The sequence below is a fragment of the Trichosurus vulpecula genome, chromosome 5 (genome assembly GCF_011100635.1).
Source record: "Trichosurus vulpecula isolate mTriVul1 chromosome 5, mTriVul1.pri, whole genome shotgun sequence".
Classification (NCBI taxonomy): Eukaryota; Metazoa; Chordata; class Mammalia; order Diprotodontia; family Phalangeridae; genus Trichosurus; species Trichosurus vulpecula.
Window position 1 is genome coordinate 292748879 of NC_050577.1, and position 25375 is coordinate 292774253.

At 41.4% G+C, this 25375-nt stretch overlaps 1 protein-coding gene across 1 annotated transcript; it reads right to left on the bottom strand.

Moving 5' to 3' along the window:
- Positions 1-6170: 6170 nt before the first annotated feature.
- On the bottom strand, positions 6171-6623 carry LOC118851365 (40S ribosomal protein S23-like). Its single transcript, XM_036760808.1, has one exon. The coding sequence runs from the start codon at positions 6609-6611 to the stop codon at positions 6171-6173; it is 441 nt and encodes a 146-aa protein (XP_036616703.1). The 5' UTR covers positions 6612-6623.
- Positions 6624-25375: the final 18752 nt, after the last annotated feature.

Genomic DNA, 25375 nt, shown 5'->3' on the forward strand with positions numbered 1-25375 from the left:
AGCTGAAATACTTTGGCCGCAAAATGAGAACACGGGATTCATTGGAAAAGACCCTGACACTGGGAAAGATTGAAGGCAAATGGAAAAGGGGAAAGCAGAGGGCACAGGATGAGACAGATAGATAATGTCATAGAAACAACAAACATGAACTTGGACAGACTTTGAGAGATAATAGAAGAAGAAGGTCCTGGAATGTCTTGGTCCATGAGAGTCCTGAAGGGTCGGCCACAGCTGAACGAACAAAACAACAAAATACATTGTAGCAGAGTATGCTCCCCCCCCCTTTCTGTCTTCATCCATTCTCCTCTCTCTTCTCATCTCTCTCCCTCCTTCGACTCTCTCTCTCTCTCCTCTCTCTCTCTCTCTCCCCTCTCTCTCCTCTCTCGCTCTCTCTCGCCGTCCCCTCTCCTCTCGCTCTCTCTCGCTCTCTCCCCCCCCCCAGTTCTTCTGCTTCATTTGGGAGAAAAATGGCAGTTTCTAATCTTACATTATGCTGGGGTGATATAACAGGGACACCAACAAATTAAAAAAAAAAAAACAAATCCTACATAGCTTATGATGACACCAAAGGAAAGATCTTGACAAAGTGTTCTAAGAAAATTTGAGGAGGCAGAGGGCTAACAGTCAGGGAACTCAGGAAAGTAGTGGATTTTGTAAATAACTATGGTTTGGTGTGTGAGAAAAGTAACTAAATCATCCTTGTCTTTTACCTCTTGCTTTCTCTCCTGAAAAGCCAAAGGCAGAAAGTATCACTTAGTAACTTCATCAACAAAAATTTCTTAAGTTCCTATTATGTGAGAGGGAGATACAAAGGCAATGAATCAAATAACTTCTACTCTCCCAAAGTTTCTGTTCTAATGGGACTGCCAATAAGTATTTATGAAATAAATAGAAGTAAGTACAATTTAGTTAGGGAGGGAAGGCTCCAGAAGCTGAGAAGACTTCATGGAGGAGGTGACGCTTGAGCTCATTCTCAAGGGAACTGAAAGGTTTTATGTGGTAGAGGAGAGGAGGGAGTGCATTCCAGAATAAAGCGTGTCCAAGGCAATGGCGCATGGATGGGAGTGCTGCATGTGATGACCATACATGGAGGAGGCCATTTTGGATGGATTACAGAAAACATGAAGAGGCATAACACAAAGCTGGAAAGATAGTTGGGAAGGAAGTTTGGTAGGGCTTTAAAGGCTCAACAGAATAGTTATAGCCTCAGTGCTTGGCGCATAGTAGGCAATAAATAATCTGTCTCTTTATCTGTCTTTCTAGTTATATCAGTCCTTGTTGTTTATCCTTCATTCTTGAAGAAAACTATGACATCAGGGAGGTGATGCCATGACTTGCAAGTGAAGTGGATTTAAGTGAGGAGGGCTGTGCAAGGTCCCAACCTCACTCTCTCCTCCAGAGCCATCTGGGTCCATCAGTGAGATACAGATCAGGATGACTAGAGATGGCTCTATCTGCTTTAGAGATGATAGAGAGTCACTGGAGTTTTTTGAGTAGAGGGATGACCTCATCAGATATTTACTTAAGGAAAATCATTTTGGTAGCTGCACAGAGCACGGAGCAAAGTCTCTGAGACATACAGGATGATTAGGAAGAAGTTGTTGAGATAGTCCAGGTGAGAGGTGATAAAGGCCTGAACTAAGGTGGTGGCAGTGGGAGTGGAAAGGAGTGGAAATATAAAAAGAATGTAGAGGTAGAAAAAGCAAGATTTAGCAAGACTGGATATATGGGATGAGGGAGACTTTCTGACTCCTGGGCCAGAGCTCCACTCACTGCAACATATAGCTGAATTCTATGAGAGCGTGATTTCAGGAGGGAGATGCTCTAGCAGCTGGAGATTAGGACAAGTCTCCCTTAAAGTAATACCTAAGCTTTACTTCCGAGGAAGCTAGGGGTTTTATTAGATATCATTGTAGTTGTTCGTTGTTGTTGCTTGTCCTTTGTTCTTGAAGAGGACCAATGACATCAGGAAAGTGATGTCTTGACTTGCAAGTGAATTGGCAGGACTGTGCAAAGTCACCAGCCTCACTATCTCCTCTGGAGCCATCTGGGGCCAGTAGTAAGACAGAGGTCAGGAAGATTGGAGATGGTCCCCGATGCAGTGGGAGACATTGGCCTTTTTAAGCTAAGGTCTTTCCCAAATCTCAGTTTATCAAGAACAAAAAAGCATTTCAGGCATGGGTCAACAAAGGTCCAGGCTAGACAGGCAGAGTTACCTAGATATCAATATCTGAAGTGGGATTTATGAGAGACACATACAGAGAGACAGAGACATATATGGGGGCAACCAGCAGGCCAGTTTGATATCTGTAGAAGCTGCCTCACTAGAGCATTTATGATGATGATAATGACCAGGAATTACTAAGAAAGTGTAAAAAAAAGAGTAACTGAAAACAAAGGTGGGAAATGATCTGTAGGCCAAGAACAGCCATCAGGTATGGTAGCTTCAACAGATTATGCATTGATGCCATCAACCCCAGAAGCTCCAGATAGGGTAGTAAGGGAGTCAAGAAGACCTGAGTTTGAATCCTGCCTTAGACATTTACTTAATTGTGTGACCCTGGGCAAGTCACATAAGCTCTCTGGGCCTCAGTTTCCTCATCTTTAAAACTGAGATAACAATAGTATCTTTACCATAGACTTGATGATGCTTAAAGGAGAAAATACAGGCCAAGTCATTTGTAAACCGTAAGGTGTTACATAAAAAATAGCTATTTTTATTGTTCTCATATATAAAGCTTGCATTTACTCATCTAGGTTGAGACCAGGGTTCAAATCCTACTTCCAGATACTTAATAGCTGTGAAACCCTAAGCAAGTCACTATCCTTTTTTCTGCTTCAGTTTCTCCATTTTTAAAAATAAGGGGTTCGTTCTAAATGCCACTTCAGCCCTAAATCTATGATCCACTAATGAGATGAGGGGAGATAGTACGAGGGAGAAGATAGGAAGCCTCAGAGCCAGGGAGAGATGGTTCAAGTCTAGCTTCTGACACGTGATGGCTGTGTGACTTGGACAAGGTCAATTAACCTCTCAATGCCACTCTCTAAGAGTATAGGTTGCAGAGAAGGTAATGGTCTGTACTGGCATAAAGAGCATCCTCATCCAGAATTCCCCTTTCATAGCTCTGGTCTCTATGCCCCTTCCCTGGATTAAGCCTGGTGCCTGGCACATAGTAGGTGCTTAATAAATGTTTGTCAAATTGAATCTCTAATTTATAAATGAAGGAACTGAGACTTTGAGATGTTGCGACTTTTTAACCCCTTCCTTCGATTTTCAGCTAAAACTCCACCTACTGTAAGAAGATTTTCCTGGTGGATACCCCTTGATGCTAGAACCTTCCCTCTAGTGGTTACTTCCTGTCTGCATCTCATTTGTATGGAGTTGTTTGCATATGATCTCGTCCAGTAGACTGTGAGCTTCTGGTAAGATCAGGGAGAGTGGTTTTGACTCTCTTTGTCACCCCATTGTTTATCACCATGCCTGGCACATGGAAGATCCCTAATGCCAGTTGACTTGTCTTCTCCATGGTCACACAGCTAGAACTCTTCCTAAGCTGACTCCAAGGTGGGCACACTTTCCACATACAACGCTGCTCTCTAGAACTTGACACAGGGCTCAAGAAGAAAACAACAGTAACAAGGGTGAGGATGATGATAACAACCACAAGCCAAACCAGATAAATCCAGCAATCCAGATGCAAAATGTACATGTGAACATTTACAGGATTTCACAGGCCACCTTCCAAAGAGAACGGGTCGTTTTCTTTTTGTCTTTGAACAGTCCTCCTCTCGAATGATCCTGGGAAGAAACTCACTTGCTGCTGTGAAGAAAAGACAGAGCAGAGAGCCCATAAAAACACTGGGCCTTCAAATATGTAATTATGAAAAGGCGGAGCTTGGGAGGAAGAAGGGTTTTTATAGTGAGAAAACAAAGTATATGAGGTCAGGAGGATAGGTAGAAACAGAAGCAAGAACAAAGAAGGGTTGTCCATTCGTAGAATGAGAAAGCAGCAGGAAGAGCCAACTCATGATATCATATCCGTGTATGTTTCAGTTCTGATGACTCATCTGCACAGATGAGCTTGAAATAACAAATGGAGGCAGCTGCTCATAATGAATAATAATAATGATAATAATTAATAATCATAATAATAATAATCATAATACCCCTATGAGAAGGCAACGTGATATAATAGAATGGGCAAAGGCTACAGAGGCTGAGAACCTATATCAAATCCTGCTTCTCACATTTACTGACTGTGGTTGAACAAGTTGCTTTTCTTCTCTGGGCTTCAATTTCCTCATTTGTAAAATGAGAGGAATGGACCAGATGGACTACGAACGTCTTTCTGGTTTTAGATTGAGGATCCTAAATGTCTACACACTACAAAGCACTAGAGCATGTTCCAGGGATGTAAAGAGGAAACTGAGTTAGTTCTTGCCTTCATGGAGCTTGTATTCTATTGGAGGATACCAGACTTTCATAGTTTTATGAGGTAGTTTGAGAGGGAGGAGGCAGGGAGGGAGAGAGAAAGACAGAGACATACACAGAGACAGAAAGACTGAGAGAGAGGAGGAGGAGGAAGAGAAAAGGAGGAGAAGGAGGAAGCGGAAGAGGAAGATGGGAAAGAGGAGGAGGTGGGGAGGAGGAGGAGGGGCGGGAGTAGGAGGAGTAAGGAGAACAAGAAGAGAGGAGACAGAGAAAGGGAGTAGTAAGAGGAGAGAGAGATCCTATCCCTTTTCCCACCTAGTCTTCATCACACCTGGACCAAATGCATGACAGCAGCATCTAAGCTCCACTCTCATCTTGGTAAGCAATGACTCACTCCTTTAACAACTGAATACGTAACCACCACATCGACATTTATGTTGAATTTACACTCAAGGCACGCAACACTCTTTCTCCAGCACAATACAATTCCCCTCTCCAACCTCAGGGCAGAAGTATTACAGAAGCCATCTCATACCACAGCAACTTCCTTTCCATGCTCCCAGAGTCACTTTTCAGATTCAGTCTCTCAGCCTCTAAATAATAACAGATTTTAAAGTTTGCAGAAAGCACTTTAACTATGTTATCTCCAATGATCCTCGTAATGACCCTGGGAGGCAACCCGAGACTCAGAAATGTATAAAAACTTGTTTCTGGTCATCCAGCTAGTAAGCATCAAAGCCAGGTCATCCCTGCCTCCTCATCCAATGCTCTATCCACTATGATGTCTGCTTCTCAAGTAATCCTGTAGTTGAGAAACTACTGCCTGACACCCTGTGCAATCGGCACTTCTACACTCCTCTGTGTTTTCTGAGTCATGCTTGTTTCTATCTTTTTTTCTTTCTTTTTAAAAATGTACTTAGTAGTTTATTTTCCCCAGTTACACATAAAAACAATTTTAACATTCATTTTCAAAATTCTGAGTTCCAAATTATCTCCCTCCCCAGCCTCTCATTAAGAAGACAAGCAATTTGATATAGGTTATACATGCGTAGTTATGCAAAATACATTTCCACATTAGTCATGTGTAAAAAGAAAACATATGCAAAAAAAAACGAGAAAAAGAAAGTTAAAAAAGTATACTTTGATCTGCATTCGGATTCCACCAGTTCTTTCTCTGGGAATGGATAACATTTTTCATCATAAGTCCTTGAAAGTTGTCTTGGATCATTGTGTTGCTGAGAATAGCTAAGTCATTTACAATTCATCATCTTACCAAAATGCCGTTACTGTATACAATGTTTTACTCACTTCACTTTGTATCAGTTCATGCAAGTTTTTGAAGGTTTTTTTTTTTCTGAGAGCATCCTGCTCATCATTTTTTATAGCACAATAGTATCCCATCACATTCATATACTACAACTTGTTCAATCTTTCCCCAATTGATGGGCATCCCCTCAATTTCCAATTTTTTGCCACTAGAAAAGAGCTTCCATAAATATTTTTGTGTATATAGGTCCTTTTCCTTTTTTAATCCCTTTTCTGATGTAACCTAGTAGGGGTACTCCTGGATCAGAGGGTATAGACAGTTTCATAGCCTTTGGGGCAAAATTCAGTTGCACAGTGTCCCAGGCTCTAGACCTAGCAGTGAATAGTTATTTAGTCAATTTGATTTTGTTATTTTTATTCTTTTTTTTTTACATGAAAACTTTTTTACTATGACAAAGACATCATACAATTTTTATGATCTTCTTGCCTTTCTTCTTTCCTTCTTGCCTTTGTACAAGGCCAGAAGAGAAACATTTGCAACTTTCACAACCTTGAATCGGACTCCAGGAATATCACCAACAGCATGACCTTTTCGACCAAATCCAGCAACCAAAACTTCATCATTTTCCTCAATAAAGTTCAAGCAGCCATCATTGGGAACAAAGGCAGTGATTTTTTTGCCGTTCTTAATCAGCTGGACTCTCACACACTTCCTGATGGCAGAATTGGGCTGTTTGGCTTCCACACCAACTTTTTCCAAGACAATCCCTTTGGCATGAGATGCTCCTCCAAACGGGTTGGCCTTCAAGGCAGTGCCCAAATGAGCTTTCTTGTATTGTTTGTCATGCCACTTTTGGTCTCTCCTGTGGCTTCGGAGTTTTCGAGCAGTACGAAGACCACGGCACTTACCCATGCTGCCGCCGTCCGGGCCCAGAGAAAAGAGATGTTATTTTTATTCTAAAATTAACCTACACTAAACAACAATCCTACACTAAAACAAAATTATAAAACTAACCTACATCAAACTAGATAGAAAAAGAAGATTGTACATGAAAGTGTAAACCTGTATTAAATAGAGATTGCTTTTGTATCCATTGGAAGAAACTGAGGCTCAGAGAGATTAAAAACTTTACCATAATCACTCAATTAGTAAGCAGCTTAGGAAGACCAGTTGACTTGTCCAGGGTCATCCTGCTAGTAGGATGAAGCCAGACCTTGAACCAAAGACTTCTACAAGCTTAGAACTCTTTAAAAGATAATACCTAAACACAGGAGCCACTTCAATTTTAATGCATCTTCTTATAGTTCAGGTTTTTCATACCTTTTTCTCATATCCTTTTCTAGCTCCTTTTATCCAAATGTTCTGCCTATGGGTCAGAACAGCACGTCCTGGGCTATGCCTCTACCTGCCCCCCCCGGACCCCCACCTTGATGGTAGTACTTTCTCCCATCAGGTCAGATTTTAAAGCTGCTGGAGCAGCCTTCCTTCTGCTGAGGCATCATCCTTCAGAAGGGGCAGCAGGGTTTATGTTGCAGAGGCCAAATTTATGAACTATGATCCATCCTTAGTAAGCAAGCCAAAGATGCGATGACCAGCCTGGACAGAAAAAGCAGCAGCAGCAGCAGCAGCAGCAGCAGATGGCCAAGGCAGCAGCAGTAACTTCCTGCACTCAGCATTTTCCTGGGAAAACAAGCTTCTTAAATGAGCTCACACCCTCCTTCATGTGCATAGCCCCGAGATGGCAGGTGGCCCGTGCCAATCAGTGCGTTTGCTCCATCTGTGTCCTCTTCCATTTTTCTTCTTGTCATGGAAAAACAGTTAACAAAACACTTACATTAATAATTTCAATTCTCTCTAAAGGGCTCAATTCCCAAGGGTCCCCAATGGCAGCAGTATCGCTTCCCCCTCCCCTCCCTTCTACTGTAACAACTAGGGAAACTCTTTGTATTTATGTCTCCTTAGCTCCATATAGCCCCACTCAGTGGTTATTGATAATTCCCCTATAGCAGGCATTAACTTTTTAACTTGGGAGCCCGCCCCTAAACAATGATAAACCAGCTTATCAAGGAAGGGGCATCAAAGTAGAGGTCATAGGCCCATAAAGGCTAAGGGTTGAAAGGTTCCTTGGAGGTTGGCTGGTCCATCCTCAACTGAAGACAAATTCCAACTTGTGCTTGAGACCTCTTGCAATGGGGAACTCACTACCTGTATCATAGATTTCAGCCTGGAAGGGATCTCAGAGCTCATTTTGTCAAATGCCCTGATTTTACAGATGAGGAAACTGAGGCTGAGGGAGGTTAAATGATTTGTCCAAGGTCACAAAGGTATTAAGCTTCAAAAATTTGATTCAGAACCAGGTTTTCCCAAGAGAATAGCTTATTCTACTTTGAACAGCAGTTATTTTTAGGGTCTCTCTCTCTCTCTCTCTCTCTCTCTCTCTCTCTCTCTCCCTCCCTGTTTCTTTCTCTCTCTCCCCTTGTCTCTCTCGCCCTCTCCCCCCTCTCTGTCTGTCTCTCTCCCCACCCTCTCTCACCTCTCTCTTTCCCTCTCTATACATACAGAGGGATAGAGACAGATATCATATAGACATAGATGTCTACCTACAACTATATGGCATCTATCTCTACTTCTGATGTCTATCTATATATCTATATCTATCTGGAGCATCTAAGCGGCTTGGGACAGATAGGTGGCACCATAGTGCACAGAGCACCAGGCTTGGAGTCAGGAAGACTCATCTCCCTGAGTTCAAATCCAGCCTCAGACACTTACTAGCTGTGTGACCCTGAGCAAGTCACATTATCCTGTTTGCTTCAGTTTTCTCAACTGCAAAATGAGCTGGAGAAGGCAATGGCCAACCGCCCCACTATCTTTGCTGAGAAAACCCTAAATGAGGTCACGAAGAGTTGGACATAACTGGAAAACAATTTAATAACATTATTTATCTATCTGTCCATCTATCTATCTCTATCTATCTATCTATCTATCATCTATCTATGTGTCTATCTCTCGGTCCATCCATCTATCCATCCATTCATCTATCTATCCATCTATCTATCTATCTATCTATCTATCTATGTCTGTCTATCTATCTGTCCATCCATCTATCTATCCATCCAACTATCTATCTATCTATCTATCTATCTATCTATCTATCTATCTATGTGTCTGTCTATCTATCTGTCCATCCATCTATCTATCCATCCATCCATCTATCTGTCCATCCATCTATCCATCTATCCATCTATCTATACATCTATCTATCTATCTATCTATCTATCTATCTATCTATCTATCTATCCAATAGTGACGAGTGGTTGAAGGGCCCCCATCTATGAGTAACACATCAATGGAGAGCCATCATAGCAGAGTGTAGTGGATGAAATAGTAGCTATGTGAGCACCAGTTTCATCATCTACAGAATGGAAATGATAATAGTTGCCATCTTTGCTCCCTCCACTTGTGTAAATGAGAGAACATACAAGGTATTTTGCTAACTTTTGGGTGCTATAGCTGTGTCAACTCATTCATTCATTGTATGAGAATTTACCTTTGCTTAACTTGTGCTGATTGGTTCTGGCCACTTCCTCTGGGCCCCAGCAAGAAAAAAGCCAATCTTTATTTGAGGAGAGACTCAAGGGATCATTTTGCTTACTCAGAAACTGAGGCATGCAGTTAAATGAACTGCTCAAGGTGACATGGTTGGTAGGTATTTAAATACAGGCCTTTCTGACTCCAAGTCTGTGTGTCCTAACCACTGTGTCATACTACCTCCTATAGGTAGCCTGATAGTTTAGAATAAGGACTAGATTTAAAGTCCTGAGTGTGAATCCAAGCTGATTGGATGATGTCGGGGAAATCAATCTAACCTCTCTGGGCCTCACTGTCCTGTCCTCTCAATTAAAGAAGTTGGACTAAGTGATCTCTACAGGGTGTGTAGGCTCTAAAACCTGTGTCCAAGAGTGGACTACTTTGGTATATTTGCAAAACATTAGTGACCAAGAATGTTCATGCTTTAATCAAAAAGAGGGATCCGTGTGGATTTAATAGAAATCCTGGGTTAAATCAATCATTTGGTGCTTTGTTTCATCTCATTGATGTAGAAATTTCCTCCAGTGATGTTGAGTGAAATGCATGTGGAGTCAGAAAAAATTGGGTTCAAATCCCACATTAGGTACATTAACTGTGTGACACAGGGTAAATCACTTGATCATTATGTACCTCAGTTTCCTCATCTGTAAAATGAAGGGGTTGGACATGATAGACTCCAAGGTCCCTTCCACCTCAAGATCCATGATCCTTGATGCTATTACCTTGGGAAAACACTTCTCCCTCTGCCTTGATTTCCTAATCTATAAAATGAACGGGTGGTTATGATGGTGTCAAAGGTGCCCTCTACCTCGAAATCTATGAGCAATGAACCCTTCCATGCCTACGTGTGTGACTATCCTCAGTGCCCTTTAAATCTCCCACAGGAGAGACCATCCAGGGTGTTGAAGTCCTTTCTCAAGTTCTCTTTACATTCTGATGCTACCCTCAGAGCACAGTCTGGCCATTGGCTATGCCTAGCTTGCACTAAATGACTGATCCCCCTTTTATTTTTCCAGTTTGCATTTCTGTTAATGTCCTTCATGATGCTTCTCCTACACATCTTTGTTTGTAATGAGTTGAAATCTATGTACACCCACGGTGGGCATTCTTTTCCACTGCCCTTTGTATGACCCTCAACTTCAATTTATCCCAGACTCTGGTATTCCAGAAGTTGCAGCATCACCTTAGAATATCGTTGCCAAAAAGATGTATCTTTGTTGCACGAAGAAGTTCGGAGTCATGAAAAATGTTGCACTTTCCAAGTACTCTCCAGTATAGTCTCCTATTTAATTCTGGACCCAGACCATCCATCTGTAATGTCTGTCCAAAATACTGATGAACTAGGTCTATGGGTGGTTCATCCAACTGCATGTCATAGTTTGAACAATAAACAGACTTCGTCCATCTGCTTGGTTAAGGCCAAACTCTTTTCAGCAGTTATGCCCCCCTTTTGGAGTCTGAAATATTCTGGGGCTTGTGGCAATCAGCATAATGTCATCTGCAAATGAGGACATTTAGAAATTCCACCACTTTTAGAAAATCATTTTTTTCCATTAGGACGCTACACTGGATATCCTCCAGGAGAGTGGAAGCATCCTTTGCAAATGTGCTTCTTTCGATTTGATGTCTCATTTGATACTAATAATTAAAGGTCAAGCAAAATTACGTATGTCATTACATCCTTCAAGGACCCATATGATTCTGACATATGGACAGGGAACAGATTGTTGGAAGAGAGCCATTAAGGAGGTCTTATCCTCCAAAACTATGAAGTATTCCAAGCCTATGAAGTGACATTCTTACCATTTTGGTCTGGGTTTTCCCATAAGGTTTCTGTGTGGTCTTGGGAAAATCATTTAATACTGCTGGGTCTGTTTCTTCATCTGAGAAATAGGGATGAAAATACTTATTCACCTAACCTATAGATTTTGGTAAGGATGTATAAGATAGTAGGGACAGAAATGCCTAGAAAAGTTCAATAAGTAAATGCACAAACATATTAATACACAACCATTTAAATACTTCGATATTTAAATAACTGAAAGAACTTGAAGAATACATTTTACATTTCAATAGGGAATGATAACTTAGAAAACATTTTTCTTTGAATGACCTTTGTGAAGAAGATAGCATGGAAATTTTAATCTTCCTTTTATACACGAGGAAACATAGGTTCTGAGAAATTAAGTGAATTGTCTGTGGCCACATAATCCAATAAAGGATAGACCCAGGTCTTTTGACTGTAAGTCCAGTGTCCTTTCAACATGAATGAATGACTTAATTAATAAAAGAATGAAAAAGCATTTATTAAGCAGTCCCTATGTGTTAGACCTCTTGTCATTTTCCCACAATGCCCTTACAACTCTCCATTGTGAGAGACAACGCATTGGAATAAAATGGAGAAACTTACTAAGCTGGAGAGAGTCGATTTACTCTTTCAAGATGGAAATGAAGGAAATGAAATTGGTCGATTAAGTCTCTTGTTTCCCTGTCTGCATTCTGCTCACTTTAAATTTCAACTTAGCTCCTGTATCTACATATGTTCACCATTTTATTTCCCTACTGTGTCCATTAACTACACTCTCTTCCAAGAGAGCTTCCCATTCCATGATAAAAACCAATTGTGGCTACTTGTTCACTGTAAATTATATCTGGAAAGTTTATCATGTAGGGCATTTCTATTCAGTCTTTCAGTCTTTAGAAACTGATCACCCCCAAGAACCAACTCGATCCGATGTCTGTGCCATGAAGGAAAAGCAAACTTCTAATCTGGTCAAAATTTAGTCATCTAGAAGAGCCACACTGAAGATATTACCCACATCGATGAGGTCACTTATCCTGTCGAGGATCTGAGCAAAGTTTCAGGAGCAGTAGCAGAATAGTCGACAGTTAGGACTGTATGGAATCTTAGAATTGAGAATGTCAGAGCTAAGAGGGGACTTAGAACATGAACTATCTGAACTCATAAGAAAAGCTTAGAACATGGAATGCCACAGAGGGGATGAACCCTAGAATATGGAAAGTTGGAGCAGAGAGGAGACCTAGAACTAAGGAAGTCAGTGCTGAGAGAAATTTTAGAAGCATTGAAAATGGTATGGACCTTAGAAATCATTTTGTCAAGCTCTCCCCTCTTTCAGACAAGCAAACTGAATGAGGCCCAGAATGTGGAAGTGAATTTACCAAGGACATACAGCAAGCTACTACTGTAGATGCCCAGTTCTGAGTTCCTTGCCCTATACCATCCTGCTGAAGCTTTGAACACTCATCCCAAAAATTCTTACCATAATGTTCATAGAGCATCTACATTTAGTGCTGAAAGGGACCTTAGGAATTAACTATTTCAAGGGAAGTAATTGGTCTTTCAGAAGATGAGCATGAATACAAACCCTGGTCTTCTGACTCCTGAAGTGTAGCTCTTTTCAATATACTGGGCTGCCACATCATTCAGTGTAATTCCATACAAGTCTAGTAAGCATCTACCATGTGCATTCCCCTGCATGTAGACGTGTAAATACGACATTGTTCTTGTCTCCAGGGACCTTACAATCCAGGGAGGGGAAATAACAGGCCCATGTAACAGGAATGATATTACCCAGCCACTGACAGTTGGGTTATGATTATTAAAGGAATGAGTGTCAGGGGCAAGGAAAACAGGCAGTTTGGTGAAGGGTAGGGATATAAAGGGCATCAGCATTGCCACTGGCATTGATATTGGCATTAGAAGCTAGGTAATGGAATGGATACAATGCCAAGTGGAATATCTGAATTCAAATCTTGAATTAAATTCTTAATAGCTGTGTGACCCTGGACAACTCTATTAGCAAAATGAGATGTGTTGACTTGGGAGTTTCTTTAAAAATATATTTATATTGTGTAGTATATGCACATACATACATATACTTATATCTTAAATATTTCAAAAGTTTTAGCATTCTTTTTAAACTTTTGAGTTCCAAATTCAACTTGGGGGTTTCTAAGGTCCTTTCTATCTCTAAATTTTGATCTTTTTAGAAAGACTCTGTTAGGAGGCAATTATATTTTCCTTGTAAAGAAGTCCCAGTTTCCAGTTCTAGTAGAAGACAGTGAGACATAGCAATAAGGGCGCATGGTATTGATGGGAGGCAGGGAAGAATTCTAACCCAGAGTTGGGGGAGTTGAGAACAGAAAAGCCAGGGAGAGCAGAGGCAGCTTCAACTGTCTTCCTCCTTGCCCCTGTGTATGTGGTTGTTGAGAGGGGTATGGTAGCACCTCTAATTCCTGTATATATTAGTTCAATGCCCATAACCTTCCAGTTGTTGAGAGAAAACTCTTTGATTCAGTTGTGACTTGGGAGCTGTGATAAGAACTGAACTTCTATAGTTTTTCCCTCCCTGATACTTGGGAGCTTTGGGGGAGGGGGTGGGGGGCACTGAATGAAAGTCAAATATGTGTTCAGTACTCTGATATTAACTTCTTTCACCACTTAGTTTAAATGCCTTTTTAATTATCTCAATAACTCAATGAGGCATGTATATACATGCAAGAGAGGGGATGAAGTAGGAATGGCTGGTAGTATGAGGACCAAATTGGGTGATTTTATTGGAGTACACACATGGCCAAACGAAGTCAAGACCACTCATACAAGGGAATAACTAAGGAGTAATTCTCCACCAGCTGGTCTGAGGAAGAGTAAGTTTTGTTGATATAGTGACCTCTGGTGTTGGGTGGTACGCATTACATGATTTTTTTTTTTTTTGCTAGATCTATGATTTCACTCCAATAAGGTAGTTCTGATAAGGTCTCACTCTGTCAATGCAAAGAGAATTAGTGAAGTGATGTGCCCAGGATCATACAGCTAGTATGTATCAGAAGAGAGGTTTGGTTTTGGGTCTTTCTAACTCTGAGGCTGACTCCTATTCATTGGACTTGCAGTGATAAGGCCAAAGTTCAAATCCTACCTTGGACATTAGAAGTAGCTTGGTCACACAGTGGATAGGGTGCCAGGCCTGGAGTCAGGAAGACCTGATTCCAAATCTGGCCTTAGACACTTACAAGCTGTGTGATCTTGGGCAAGTGACTTAGCCTTGTGTGCCTCAGTTTCCTCATCTGTAAAATGAGCTACAGAAGGAATGGCAAACTACTCCAGGATCTTTGCCAAGAAAATCCCAAATGGTGTTGTGAAGAGTCAGACATGGTTGAACAACAACTTGGGACACAAGGTAGTTTATGTCACTTAGCTTGGGGCCCCATACTATGAGCAAGCCCAACCTCAACCCTTCCTTACATACAGTGTATTGATTTTTCAGGGGCATTAATTTAAAAGGCACACAAAAGCAAATGGTGAAAGAAACATGCAACCCTGAATAAGTCACTTAATTTCTCTGTGTCTCCCTTTTTATTCAGTCATTTTTCAGTCATGTCCGACTCTTTGTGACCCCATTTGGGGTTTTCTTGGCAAAGAGACTCTGCTCATCTGTAAAAGGAGTGGGTTGTACTTGCTGGTATCTAAGGTCACTTCCAATTCTAAGCCAATGATCTTCTAATTCCATAACTCTAAATCTAGTGCTCTTTTCCTTACACCACCCAGCCTCCCTTTTATTTACACATATTTACAAGTGTGAAAGGAAATAGAACTCAAATTCATAGGAGAGAAAATAAGTCTGCTGCAAACCCGGCCCAGGCTGACTTCCTCCACGTTGCCTGATCCTTCCTTAAATCAACACTCCTTTAGACTACAGTGTTTCTCAGTGTTTCTCTGGTAGAAGTTTCCTTACATGACTTTTTTGTTATCAGCTTTGGGAGGATATTTGCTTCCTTGAGAGTCATCAATGGCTCTGTAAATGGGTGCTTTGCCCACACAGAAGTGGTGCCTTTGATGAGCAATCCTGTTTTCTAAAAATTGCATTTCACCAGTTAAATCAATACTGGGCTTTGTTGGTTGTGATGAGAAGCCCCAGCTGTCCAGAGAAGCAATCATAGCACACATCTAGGTTATTGCCTTAAACAGCCCTGTGAGGTAGGTAGCACCAGGATTATCATATCCATTTTACACAGTGAACCAACTTGTACTTTGTTTTGTCTTGTTTTGCTTTTCCCATAACTCTATAAGCACTTGATAATTCTGAAGAAGGCTTGCCTTCTCATACTATACAATAGGGAATTAGGAATGCACTTAACGGCCTCTGAGGTTGCTGCTAACATTGTTAATGGCCCATTGGATGTTGGAGTGAGGTATAGCAGAAATGACACTTGCTCTGAAGTCAGAGGATGTGAGTTCAAATCCAGCTCCTGATATTTTTGGAAGGCTGGAGATCAATTGAGTCAATCAAGCAGTCACCCCATCCCTCACTAACAGTAATTTTTAACGTGGTGGGAAAACTTCTGTTGAACCATTTCACCAGGTTTAAGAAGTCTTTGAAAACCATTGGATGAAAGAAAATAGTATTGCACAGAAAATGTGTTGATATTGGCTGTTGCTATTTGTCATTCATTCTCTAAGAGGATGGTGCCATCAGGGAAGTGATGCCATGATATGTAAATGAATTGGACTTAAGTGAGAGACAGCTGTGCAAAGCAAGGTTATACCTTGTGGGCCTTCCACAAAATAGCAAACCATGTGAAAATCCAGCCTCTGAAATCATAGGGGATAGAAAAATGAAGTCAAGACCCTGAAAAGAAATTGCTTAGGGAGTGGGGTGGAGAAAGCTTCTGTCCCTCCAGCTTGACTTCAATTTAGTAGATACTTGTGAACTTCAGAAGGTCAGAGGAGTAGGACTGTTCACTGGTATTCTAGTATCACCTTCTCCTTAGGGGCAATGTTTGCATTGGGAGCTGAGAACAAACTAGACACAATGAGAGAAGGAAGCAGCAAGACTCCAGCAAAAGCTATGCCATGCCTAAGAAGAGCTCCATTTGGCCCCACAAAGGGGACAAACAGACTTCTAAGACTTGCGCTAGTACTTTGCCACAATCCCTATTTTCAGCCCACTTTTCCCTAGACACTATATATCTTTTTAAGAGAGGGTATAATAGACTTTTGTGGGGAGTGTTTTATGCCAATTTTTCTAAGTTTGGCCTACTCATTAATATCAATCAATTATCATTTGATAAACACACTGGTGGAGGCTCGAGCTAAAACACTAGAAAATCAACTCTCACTCCATGGGATCCTCTAAAACCCTAAATGTTGAACTAGCAGCTATTTTCTGGGGATGGAACCTGCCAGTGCGATTGAGTATTTGAGAGCATCAGCCCAGATCATGTAATACACTTAATACCTGTGGGACTATATGCACACACACACACACACACACACACACACACCCACAAACACCCACACAGAGAAAGACACACACATATAGCTATATACACGCACATATATACACACATATACATATATACACACGCACATACATATATACATACATACATATATACATACATACATATATACATACATACACATCATATGACCTTTTGGGCACTCAGGGTCTTCACCTATAAAATGAGAAGTTTGGAATGAATGGCCTCTGAAGCACTTTCTAGCTCTAAATTTAGGGTCTTCTGAATTTGTTACTCTTGCTATGATGGGGAAAACTGGAAACAGAATCACAGAATTTCAGAATGGAAAGTGTTTCAGGGTCCATAAAGCTGTATCTATACCTCAAAAGAATCCCCACACCATGCTTTAATAAGTAGTCATTCAGAATTTGTTTGGAGACTTCCAAAGAGGAGAAATTCATTACCTCCCAAGTAATTCTGTTTGGATTTTGTTGTTGTTAAGTAATTTTTAGTTGTGTTTGACTCTCCGTATCCCCATTAGGGGTTTTCTTGGCAGAGATACTGAAGTTGTTTGCCATTTCCTTCTCTAGGTTTTGCCTTTGGACAGCTGTCTTTGTCAGGAAATTATTCTTGACATCCTGGCTAAATTGTCTGTCATTCTGTCCTCTAGGAAACAACAGAAAAGTCTAGTATTTTCTTTTGCCATTGTGTTAAACCTGAGCCTTTTCTTCTACAGGTCAAACAAATTTGTGTCCTCCAACCGATGTTACTGTGGCATGGGCTCATAGCCCTCCTCCATCCTGAGCACCCTCCTCTGAAGACTCCTCAGCTTATCTACGCTCTTCCTAAAATGTAGAGCATAGAACATAGCACAGTCCTCCAGCACAGGCTGATCAGGACTGAGGACAGCGGGATTATCACCTTTCAATTCTTGGAAGCTGTGTCTTCCCTAATGCAGCTCATTCTTCCTCCCCCTGACTCTGCTGGCTTAAAAGCCATTCTTAATGGGAATTGGATTTCATGTGAAAGTACAAGCCTAAGTATTTACTTTTAGATAGATATTTTGTATCCATTAGATGTTCTGCCCTAGGGCTCATAAGGAATTAAGTTTAGAGCTAAAGGACATCTCAGAGGTGATCTAGTCGAATCATAGCATTTTGTAACTGTCTGGAAACAGAGGAAAAGAAATGATTTACCCAAGATCACACACTAAGAGGCAGAGGGATGATTCAAATCCAGGTCCTCTGATTTCAAATCTACACACACACACACACACACACACACACACACACACCCCACTATGGTTCAGAGTAGGTCCAAGGAGATGAGCTTCAGGCCAGGAGACAATATATGTCCTTGGCAGCCTGGGAATAGGGCAGCTATGTGGTGCCATAGTGCACAGAGCTCTGGGGCCTGGAGGCAGGGATACTCATCTTCTGAGTTCAAATCCACCCTCAGACACTTATTAGCCATGTGACCCTGGGCAAGTCACTTAAACCTCTTTGCCTCAGTTTCATCAACTGTAAAATGAACAGGAGAAGGAAATTGCAAACCACTCCAGTATCTTTGCCATGAAAACCCCAAATGGGGTCAGGAAGAGTCAGACATGACTGAAAAAGACTGAACAGCACCAAAGTCTAGGACCAAGATAAAGATACCTTACCAATCAGAAGATTTCAAGATGTAGATGGGACCATTTGACATTTATTAAATACCTCTGGTTTGTAAGTCCCTGTGATAAATCCTGACACACAAAGTTTAGAGACAATACAATTCTTTTCTTAAAATAAATTGTATTGATGTTTTTATTTTGACATTCCCTAAATTTCCACGTGAATCGTCCCCTTCTTGAGTCACTCTTTGTAATAATTTTTTATAAAAAGAAAAAGAAGATAAAAATCAGCAAAATTGATTAATACATTAAAACAATAAAATATGTATAATATATACATGTCCATACATACACATATGTATGCATATGTATGCATGTATATATGTGTATGTATGTACGCATGTATGTATATGCATGTGTGCATGCATGCATATGTGTATGTAGGCATACGTGCATGCATGTGTATGTATGTATATATTGCCCGCATGTTTATGCATGCATGTGTGTATGCATCATGCATATATATGCATGTATATGTGTGTTCATGTATGTGCATATAAGTGGGTGTATGTGTGCATGCACGTGTATATGTATGCATGTGTGTCCATGTATGTACATGCATGTATACGTGTGTATGTATGTATGTGTCTATGTGCATGCATGCATGTGTGTATAAAATCTTTCCCACTTGTGGATCCCTCATCTCTGCAAAGGAGTGAGTGAATGGGATGAAGATACCACCCTTGACTTTTGGAAGCTCACAGTCTTCAGGGAACCTCAAAACTTTGTATGATGTGGGGCCTTTAAAGGTCTACAAATCCAAGTGCTGGGGGAGGTTTGGAGTGGGCGGTGATGTCCACCCCACCGGGGGAAGAGGACGGAGGTTTCCTGGGTGAGCTGGTTTAGACCTGGACTTTAAAGGACGGAGAATCATTTAATAGGTGGGAAAAGGAGGCTTGAAGCAAGCATGGCAGCATGTGTTCAGAGAGTTGTTCAGGGAGCACTTTTCCAGTCTTACTCTTGATGATAGTAATTAATAACAGAGAATATTTATCCATCACTTTAAGGTTTGAAAAACACTTCACATGCCTTGGGTCATGTGATCTGCACAACAGCTATTTGAAATTGACGTCATCATTAGCCCCATTTTACTGACGAGGAAACTGAGGCTGAGAGAGAATAAGTGGCTTGCTCAGAGTCACGCTCATCAATGTCTCAAGCAGGACTTGAATTCAGTTCTTTCTGACTCTAAATCTAATGCTCTAACCAGTGGGACATTGTTCTGTCTAGAGCAGAGAGCTTTCGGGGGGGAAGGACATGAGAAAAATGAGTACGTGGCATCAAACCATGAAGGTTCTTCACTGATAGACAAAGGAGGCCAAGCATTCATTGACAGGCACTAGGGATCCATCGAAGGTTTTTGAGGAGAGGAATGACAGGCACAGTCTTACTCATTTGAAAAGAAATCTGGTGGCAAGATGAGGATGGGTTTGATAAAAAGGAGAGAGTTGAGGAAGGAAGATACAAAAGGAGGCTATGCCGATATTCTGGGAAACTGGAACTGAGGGCCTGAACTAGTCCTCTGTCAGGAGAAGACCTGGGTTCGAATCCCCTCCTGGTCACTTACTATGCTTGGGACCTTGGGAAAGTCACTTAACCCCCACTGGGCCTCAATTTCCTCATAAAAGAAGGAGGCATGGATGAGCTAGATGTCCGCTGATGTCCCTTCCAGCTTTATTGCTTTATCTTTTTGTTGTTGTTCAGATGTTTTAGTTGTGTCCAACTCTTCATGACCCCATTTGGAGTTTCCTTGTCAGAGATATTGGAGGGGTCTGCCATTTCCTTCTCCAGCTGACTTTACAGATGAGGAAACTGAGGCAAACAGGGTGAAGTGACTTGCCCAGGGTCACACAGCTAATAAATACCTGAGGCCACATTGGAAATCAGGAAGATGAATCTTCCTGCCTCTAAGCCCAGTGCTCTATCCACTGCACCACCTGACTGATCTTTACGAAGGTGAGAATAGAGAGAAAAGGATAAAATTAAATAGCTTATAAATACTTTACAGAACTTAAAACACCATGTAAATGTTTCTGATCATCATAGTGACTTGGGATGATTGATCTGGGGCTGGCAGTTGCCTTAGGGTTCATGTCTAGCTCACTCATTTTATATTATGAAGAAAATAATCCATAGAAAGTGACCTTTACAATGTTCCCGAAGAAATGAGCAGCAGAGTTCAGGATGTTCTTTCCTTGACCTCATGCTGTCTTCCACGGAAAGGATAGTGTTGACTCCTGCCAGTCTTTGCCAAGCAAGTGCTACCCAAAGAGCAGCCTGTGCTGTGTTACTCTCCTCTAGGAGAGGCAGTCACATAGATAGAGGGTTAAGAGACAAGGCCAAAGGAGGCTCCCTCATTTAACACCACCAGAAATACAGGAGTTCTGGAAGACTTTATCCCTGCCCTCAGGGAACTGGCAATCTGGTAAGGGAGATAAAGGATGTACAAATATGTAAACCTCTATAACAGAGAGAAAAGGTGGCATGGGCATCAGGAAGCCAGACAAATGAGGTGCTCAAGACTTTAGAAAAAGAAATGATCCCCTAAGGGATCAAAGAAGGTTTCCTAGAGGAGGTAGGCTTGGCTCCGAGCCTTGGAGAGAAGGCATTCCAGGCATGGAGTAGGGAGGAGAAGACTCTTCTGTTTTTAGACTCTTCTCCTTTTAAGATATATGGGAATCTCACTTCTGAGTGGAGCGTGATGATAGGATGGCCAGCGGTCAGTGGTGGAGAGAATCGTTTGGTTGGAGGCCCGTTGACAAAGGTCCCCCAAGTCACTTACTTTCCTGCAAAGGGAAAACCAAAGGGGAAAACAACAAAACAAAACAAAAAACCCACTGATGTAGCATCAGAAAACCTGGGCTCCATTCCTAGCTCTGATACTGAGTAGCTGTGTGACCTTGGACAAATCAATATAATTTACTGGATCTCAGTTTCCTCATCACAGAAGGACGAGAGAATCTTCTGCCCTCAATCAGTGAGTGCCCAGAATCCAAGCTTCTCACTGCCTTTTCTTTTGCCAACCCCCTGTCCCCTCTTCCTCTAATCTGGGAGAGAAGAATTCAATCAACACCGGGGTAGAGGTGTGATAAAACTCTCTCTTCCCCCTCTCAGAATACTGGTGAATCTAAGTTCAAGTCTTCCTAGACTTGGGACCCCTTGGAACCACTCCCCCTGGTACTTTTCCTGCTCCTTTATTCCCATAACCTTGGGCCTTACCCTTCTTTGCTCTGCTCTCCTCTCCCATTGGACCCTCTGGAGTGAGGACCATGCTAAAAAGACCATCTGATATCAACAGGATGACACACAAAATAAATACAAAATAATTGGGGTCAGATCTGGCTGGGGTATTCTGGAACCACTTCGAACTGACTCAGGAGAGTCAATTGTTAAATTTTAAGTGTGAGCATCACCAACTTAGATATAAACCAGGGCTTGAATTAATGTTTTGTTGATTGTCTGGACTTTAGACATTCATGAAGAAAATGTTAATAGTACAGATTAAGTTGAAAAGTGTCCTGGAAAATGATTTTTTTTTTCTGGAGAGCTATTTGATAAATATTTGTTAGCATACCCCTGAGTCTGACCATGTCAATAGCCCTCTAGGATAAAAGAAAAACTCCTTTTTTGGCATTTAAAGTCTCTTACAATCTGATTCCATCCTACCTTTCTAGACTGATCTGGAAAATTACTCTCCCTCATACAGTCTATGGGCAACCAAACTGGGTAAAACCAAACATTGATCCTTATATGTGACACTGCATTTCCCACCTACATGCTTTTATATAGGTTGTCCTGAATACCTGAAACATTCTCCTACCTCATCATTTAGGATTCCTAGGAGCCTTCAAGACTAAGTTAAATTGACACTTCTTTTCCACAAGAAGTCTGTTACGGTCTCCCCAATTATTATATGCCCCCATCAACTTTTTGTATCTATTCTGCATTTATAACATAACCAAAATTTTTTTAGGTGATTAAAAATTAGAACTGCACAAAAACTTTTGGGACAGCCTGTATTCTGTTGACATTTCTATGTGTACATGTAATTTCTAAACACTAGACTATAAGCTTTGAGAGGGCAGGGACTATTGTTTTTGCCTTTGTATCTCTCAGTGTCTGGCATACATGAGGCCTTTCATAAATGCTTTGGAATGAATTGGATTTGCCAAATGGAACAAAGTACACGGGATCCTAAGCCAAGAGTTGGAAGAGACTTGAGAAGTCATGACCCTCATTTTCAAGATGAGGAAATCCAGGTCCAGGGTCATGAACATCAGTCGAGAAAGAACCTCAGAGCCCATCCAGTCATACAAGTGAGGAAAATGCATTTCAAAGATAGCAAATGATTTGCCCAAATCTGCATAGGCAGGACATATCTGAGCTGGAAATCAAACTCCTAGGCTGCCTCCAGGCTCTAAGTCCTCTCCATAACACCACCCCATCTTCCAAGGTGATAGAGCAACACATATATTCCCTATCTCTAAGGTTTGTTGTGAGGAGAGAGCTTGGTGATCCTTAGAGTTATATACCTGTTCATTTTAATATTACACATATAGTGTGCAGTCCTTTTTCAGTCATGTCCAACCCCCATCTGGGGTTTTCTTGGCAGAGATACTGGAGTGGTTTGCTGTTTCCTTCTCCAGCTCATTTTACAGATGAGGAAACTGAGGCAAACAGGGTGAAGTGACTTGCCCAGGGTCACATAGCTAGAAAGAATCTGAGGCCAGATTTGAATTCAGGAAGATGAGTCTTGCTGACTCCAGTCCTAGAACTTGGGACTCTACCCACTGTGCCACCTAACTGACAGATATGTGTGTGTGTGTACACATGTATATGTATATATGTGTATATATATTATGTCTATGTCCTATTACATATTATATGTGTATATGTATATATAATATATAGATGATAATGTTTGTATGACAATTATACTATGTATAAAAAGTATATACTATATAAATATAAATATACAATATATTATATATAATATATAAATAAAAGTATATAAAAATAAATACAAAATATTATACTATATAAAGTATATACTATGTATACAAAGCATATAATCATACAAATTTATTGATATAAGATAATTTATAATAGTTTATATAACTCACATATTTTAGAACCCATCATTTGGGGAGAGGCCCTAGAATGAAACAAATTTGAACTTTAATTCATAGTTTTTTGGGACACAGTATGTGAGTACAAAGTCTCAGAAAGACAGATTTTAGTTCAATATACTCAATCAATGACTCAGTTAGCAAATGCTGATTAAGCACTAACTCTGTGCTAGGTTCTATACTAGGCACTAGAAGAACCTTTCTAAGGATTAGAGCTGGCCAACGGTGCAGTGGGTTGTCTGAGCAGAGGGTGGGGTCCCATAACTGGATGTACTTCAGCAGCGTCTTGATTGCTAACCTCAATGACCTAAGCAATCTAGTAACCCTGTAATGGTCATCCCTGGTAATGCATTACTAGAGGTGGTGGACTTGGGTGGGTGTGGATCCCAGGTCACAAACAATAGGTGCAGATCTGGGCAGGACCGCAAAAGAAGTCTGGTCCACTCTCCCTAATTTGACAGGAGGAGCCAAAGATAGAAAGTGACTTGCTCTTTAATTTGAGCCCAGGTCCAATCAGTCCAAACCCAGAGTTCTCTCCATTGCACCGTCCTGTCTCCAGTGGTTTAGAAGGAGTAGGCAAAGACACTGGAAAAGAAACACGGCTCCTAATCTCAACACTTCTACTAATTACTATAGGATAATAGGCAGGTTGCTTTCTCTTCTTGGGATTTAATTTTCCTATCTGTAAGACAAGGGACTAGAGTAAGGATTCTTCATCTTTTTTGTGTACTGGACTCCCACAGAAGTCTGATGAAGCCTAGAGACCCCTTCTTAGAACAATGCTTTTAAATTCTTAAAATAAAATATGCCTAAAATATAAAAAGAATTACACTGGAAACCAAAGCTTTATGAAAACAATAATAGAGATTTTTTCCATCAAAGTTCATGGATGCCCTGGTATTTATCCACGGAGTTTTGGGGATTCCATTGAACCAAGGTTAGTATGAAAATATAAGCTCTCTTCTGGCTGAAGCATCCTCTGAGAGAGGTAGGCAGACAAGGCCCACTTCCACGGGAGCCACCTGCCTGCCCTTCCAAGTCCCCTGCTCGCCCTCCCCATAACACTTGATTCAGCCACTGAGCTATGTGCACTGGGCAGTTCCAGTTTCAGAGAGCCAGAGAAGAGAGCTGCCCTTTCCCATTGGACACACCTGTCTTTCCACATTTTTAATCTTCCCTGATTTCTGAATTTGTTTAACCTTCTTAAATCCATCCTGACAGCTTTAGTAATCTCCATGCCCACCGGTGTCAGCCTCGGAGTCTCTGGGGGACCAGCAACCACATGGGCTCACACATTCACACAAAGATGAGGGGAGATGGGTGAAGAATGAGAACAGTCAGAACAACTTTCTGCTCATCTATACACTGCGGACCGATTCCCAATGAACTCCTTCCTTCAGTACCTGGGCCCCCCAACAGGTTTCTCTGGCATTTCTTTACTTCTGTTATCTACATTTCCTCAGGCCCATAGAATGTCTGTGAGGGTAGCACAGTAAATTACGCTGTCAAATTAGATGGTACGCAGGGAAGCCACAAGGAGACAAGGGCCACAGCTGCCTCAGATAGCGGCGTGATGATGCTGGTTATAAATAAGGAGGCAGGACGGCAGTGGGGGCAATGCGTTTAAAATTCTGTCCTTGACATTTATACACAGGCCCTGCATTCTTGGCAGTCAGAGGAAGGCTGGCCACTGATTTATTTCTCTTAGCTGCCAAACATTATCTGCTCCTCGATCACACACAGGCACGCACATCCCCAGAAAATACCCCTCACATGCATGATGGCCTCCGCCCCTTGGCTGATTCCAAAGGTCCGGGAATGTATTGCTATGTGCATTTCTAGGGGGAAAATACAAAAAAGAAATCCGGTTCAACATCAACAACCACAAAAAAAATCCTACGAAGGAGAGGGAGGGAGCTAGGACCTCACTAGTACTGGCGACTCCCAAACAAAGGAAAGTCCCTCTTCCTTAGAGCTTGGTCGTTTGCAGTTTTCTGGATTTGCTCAGAACACTGCATGGCAGG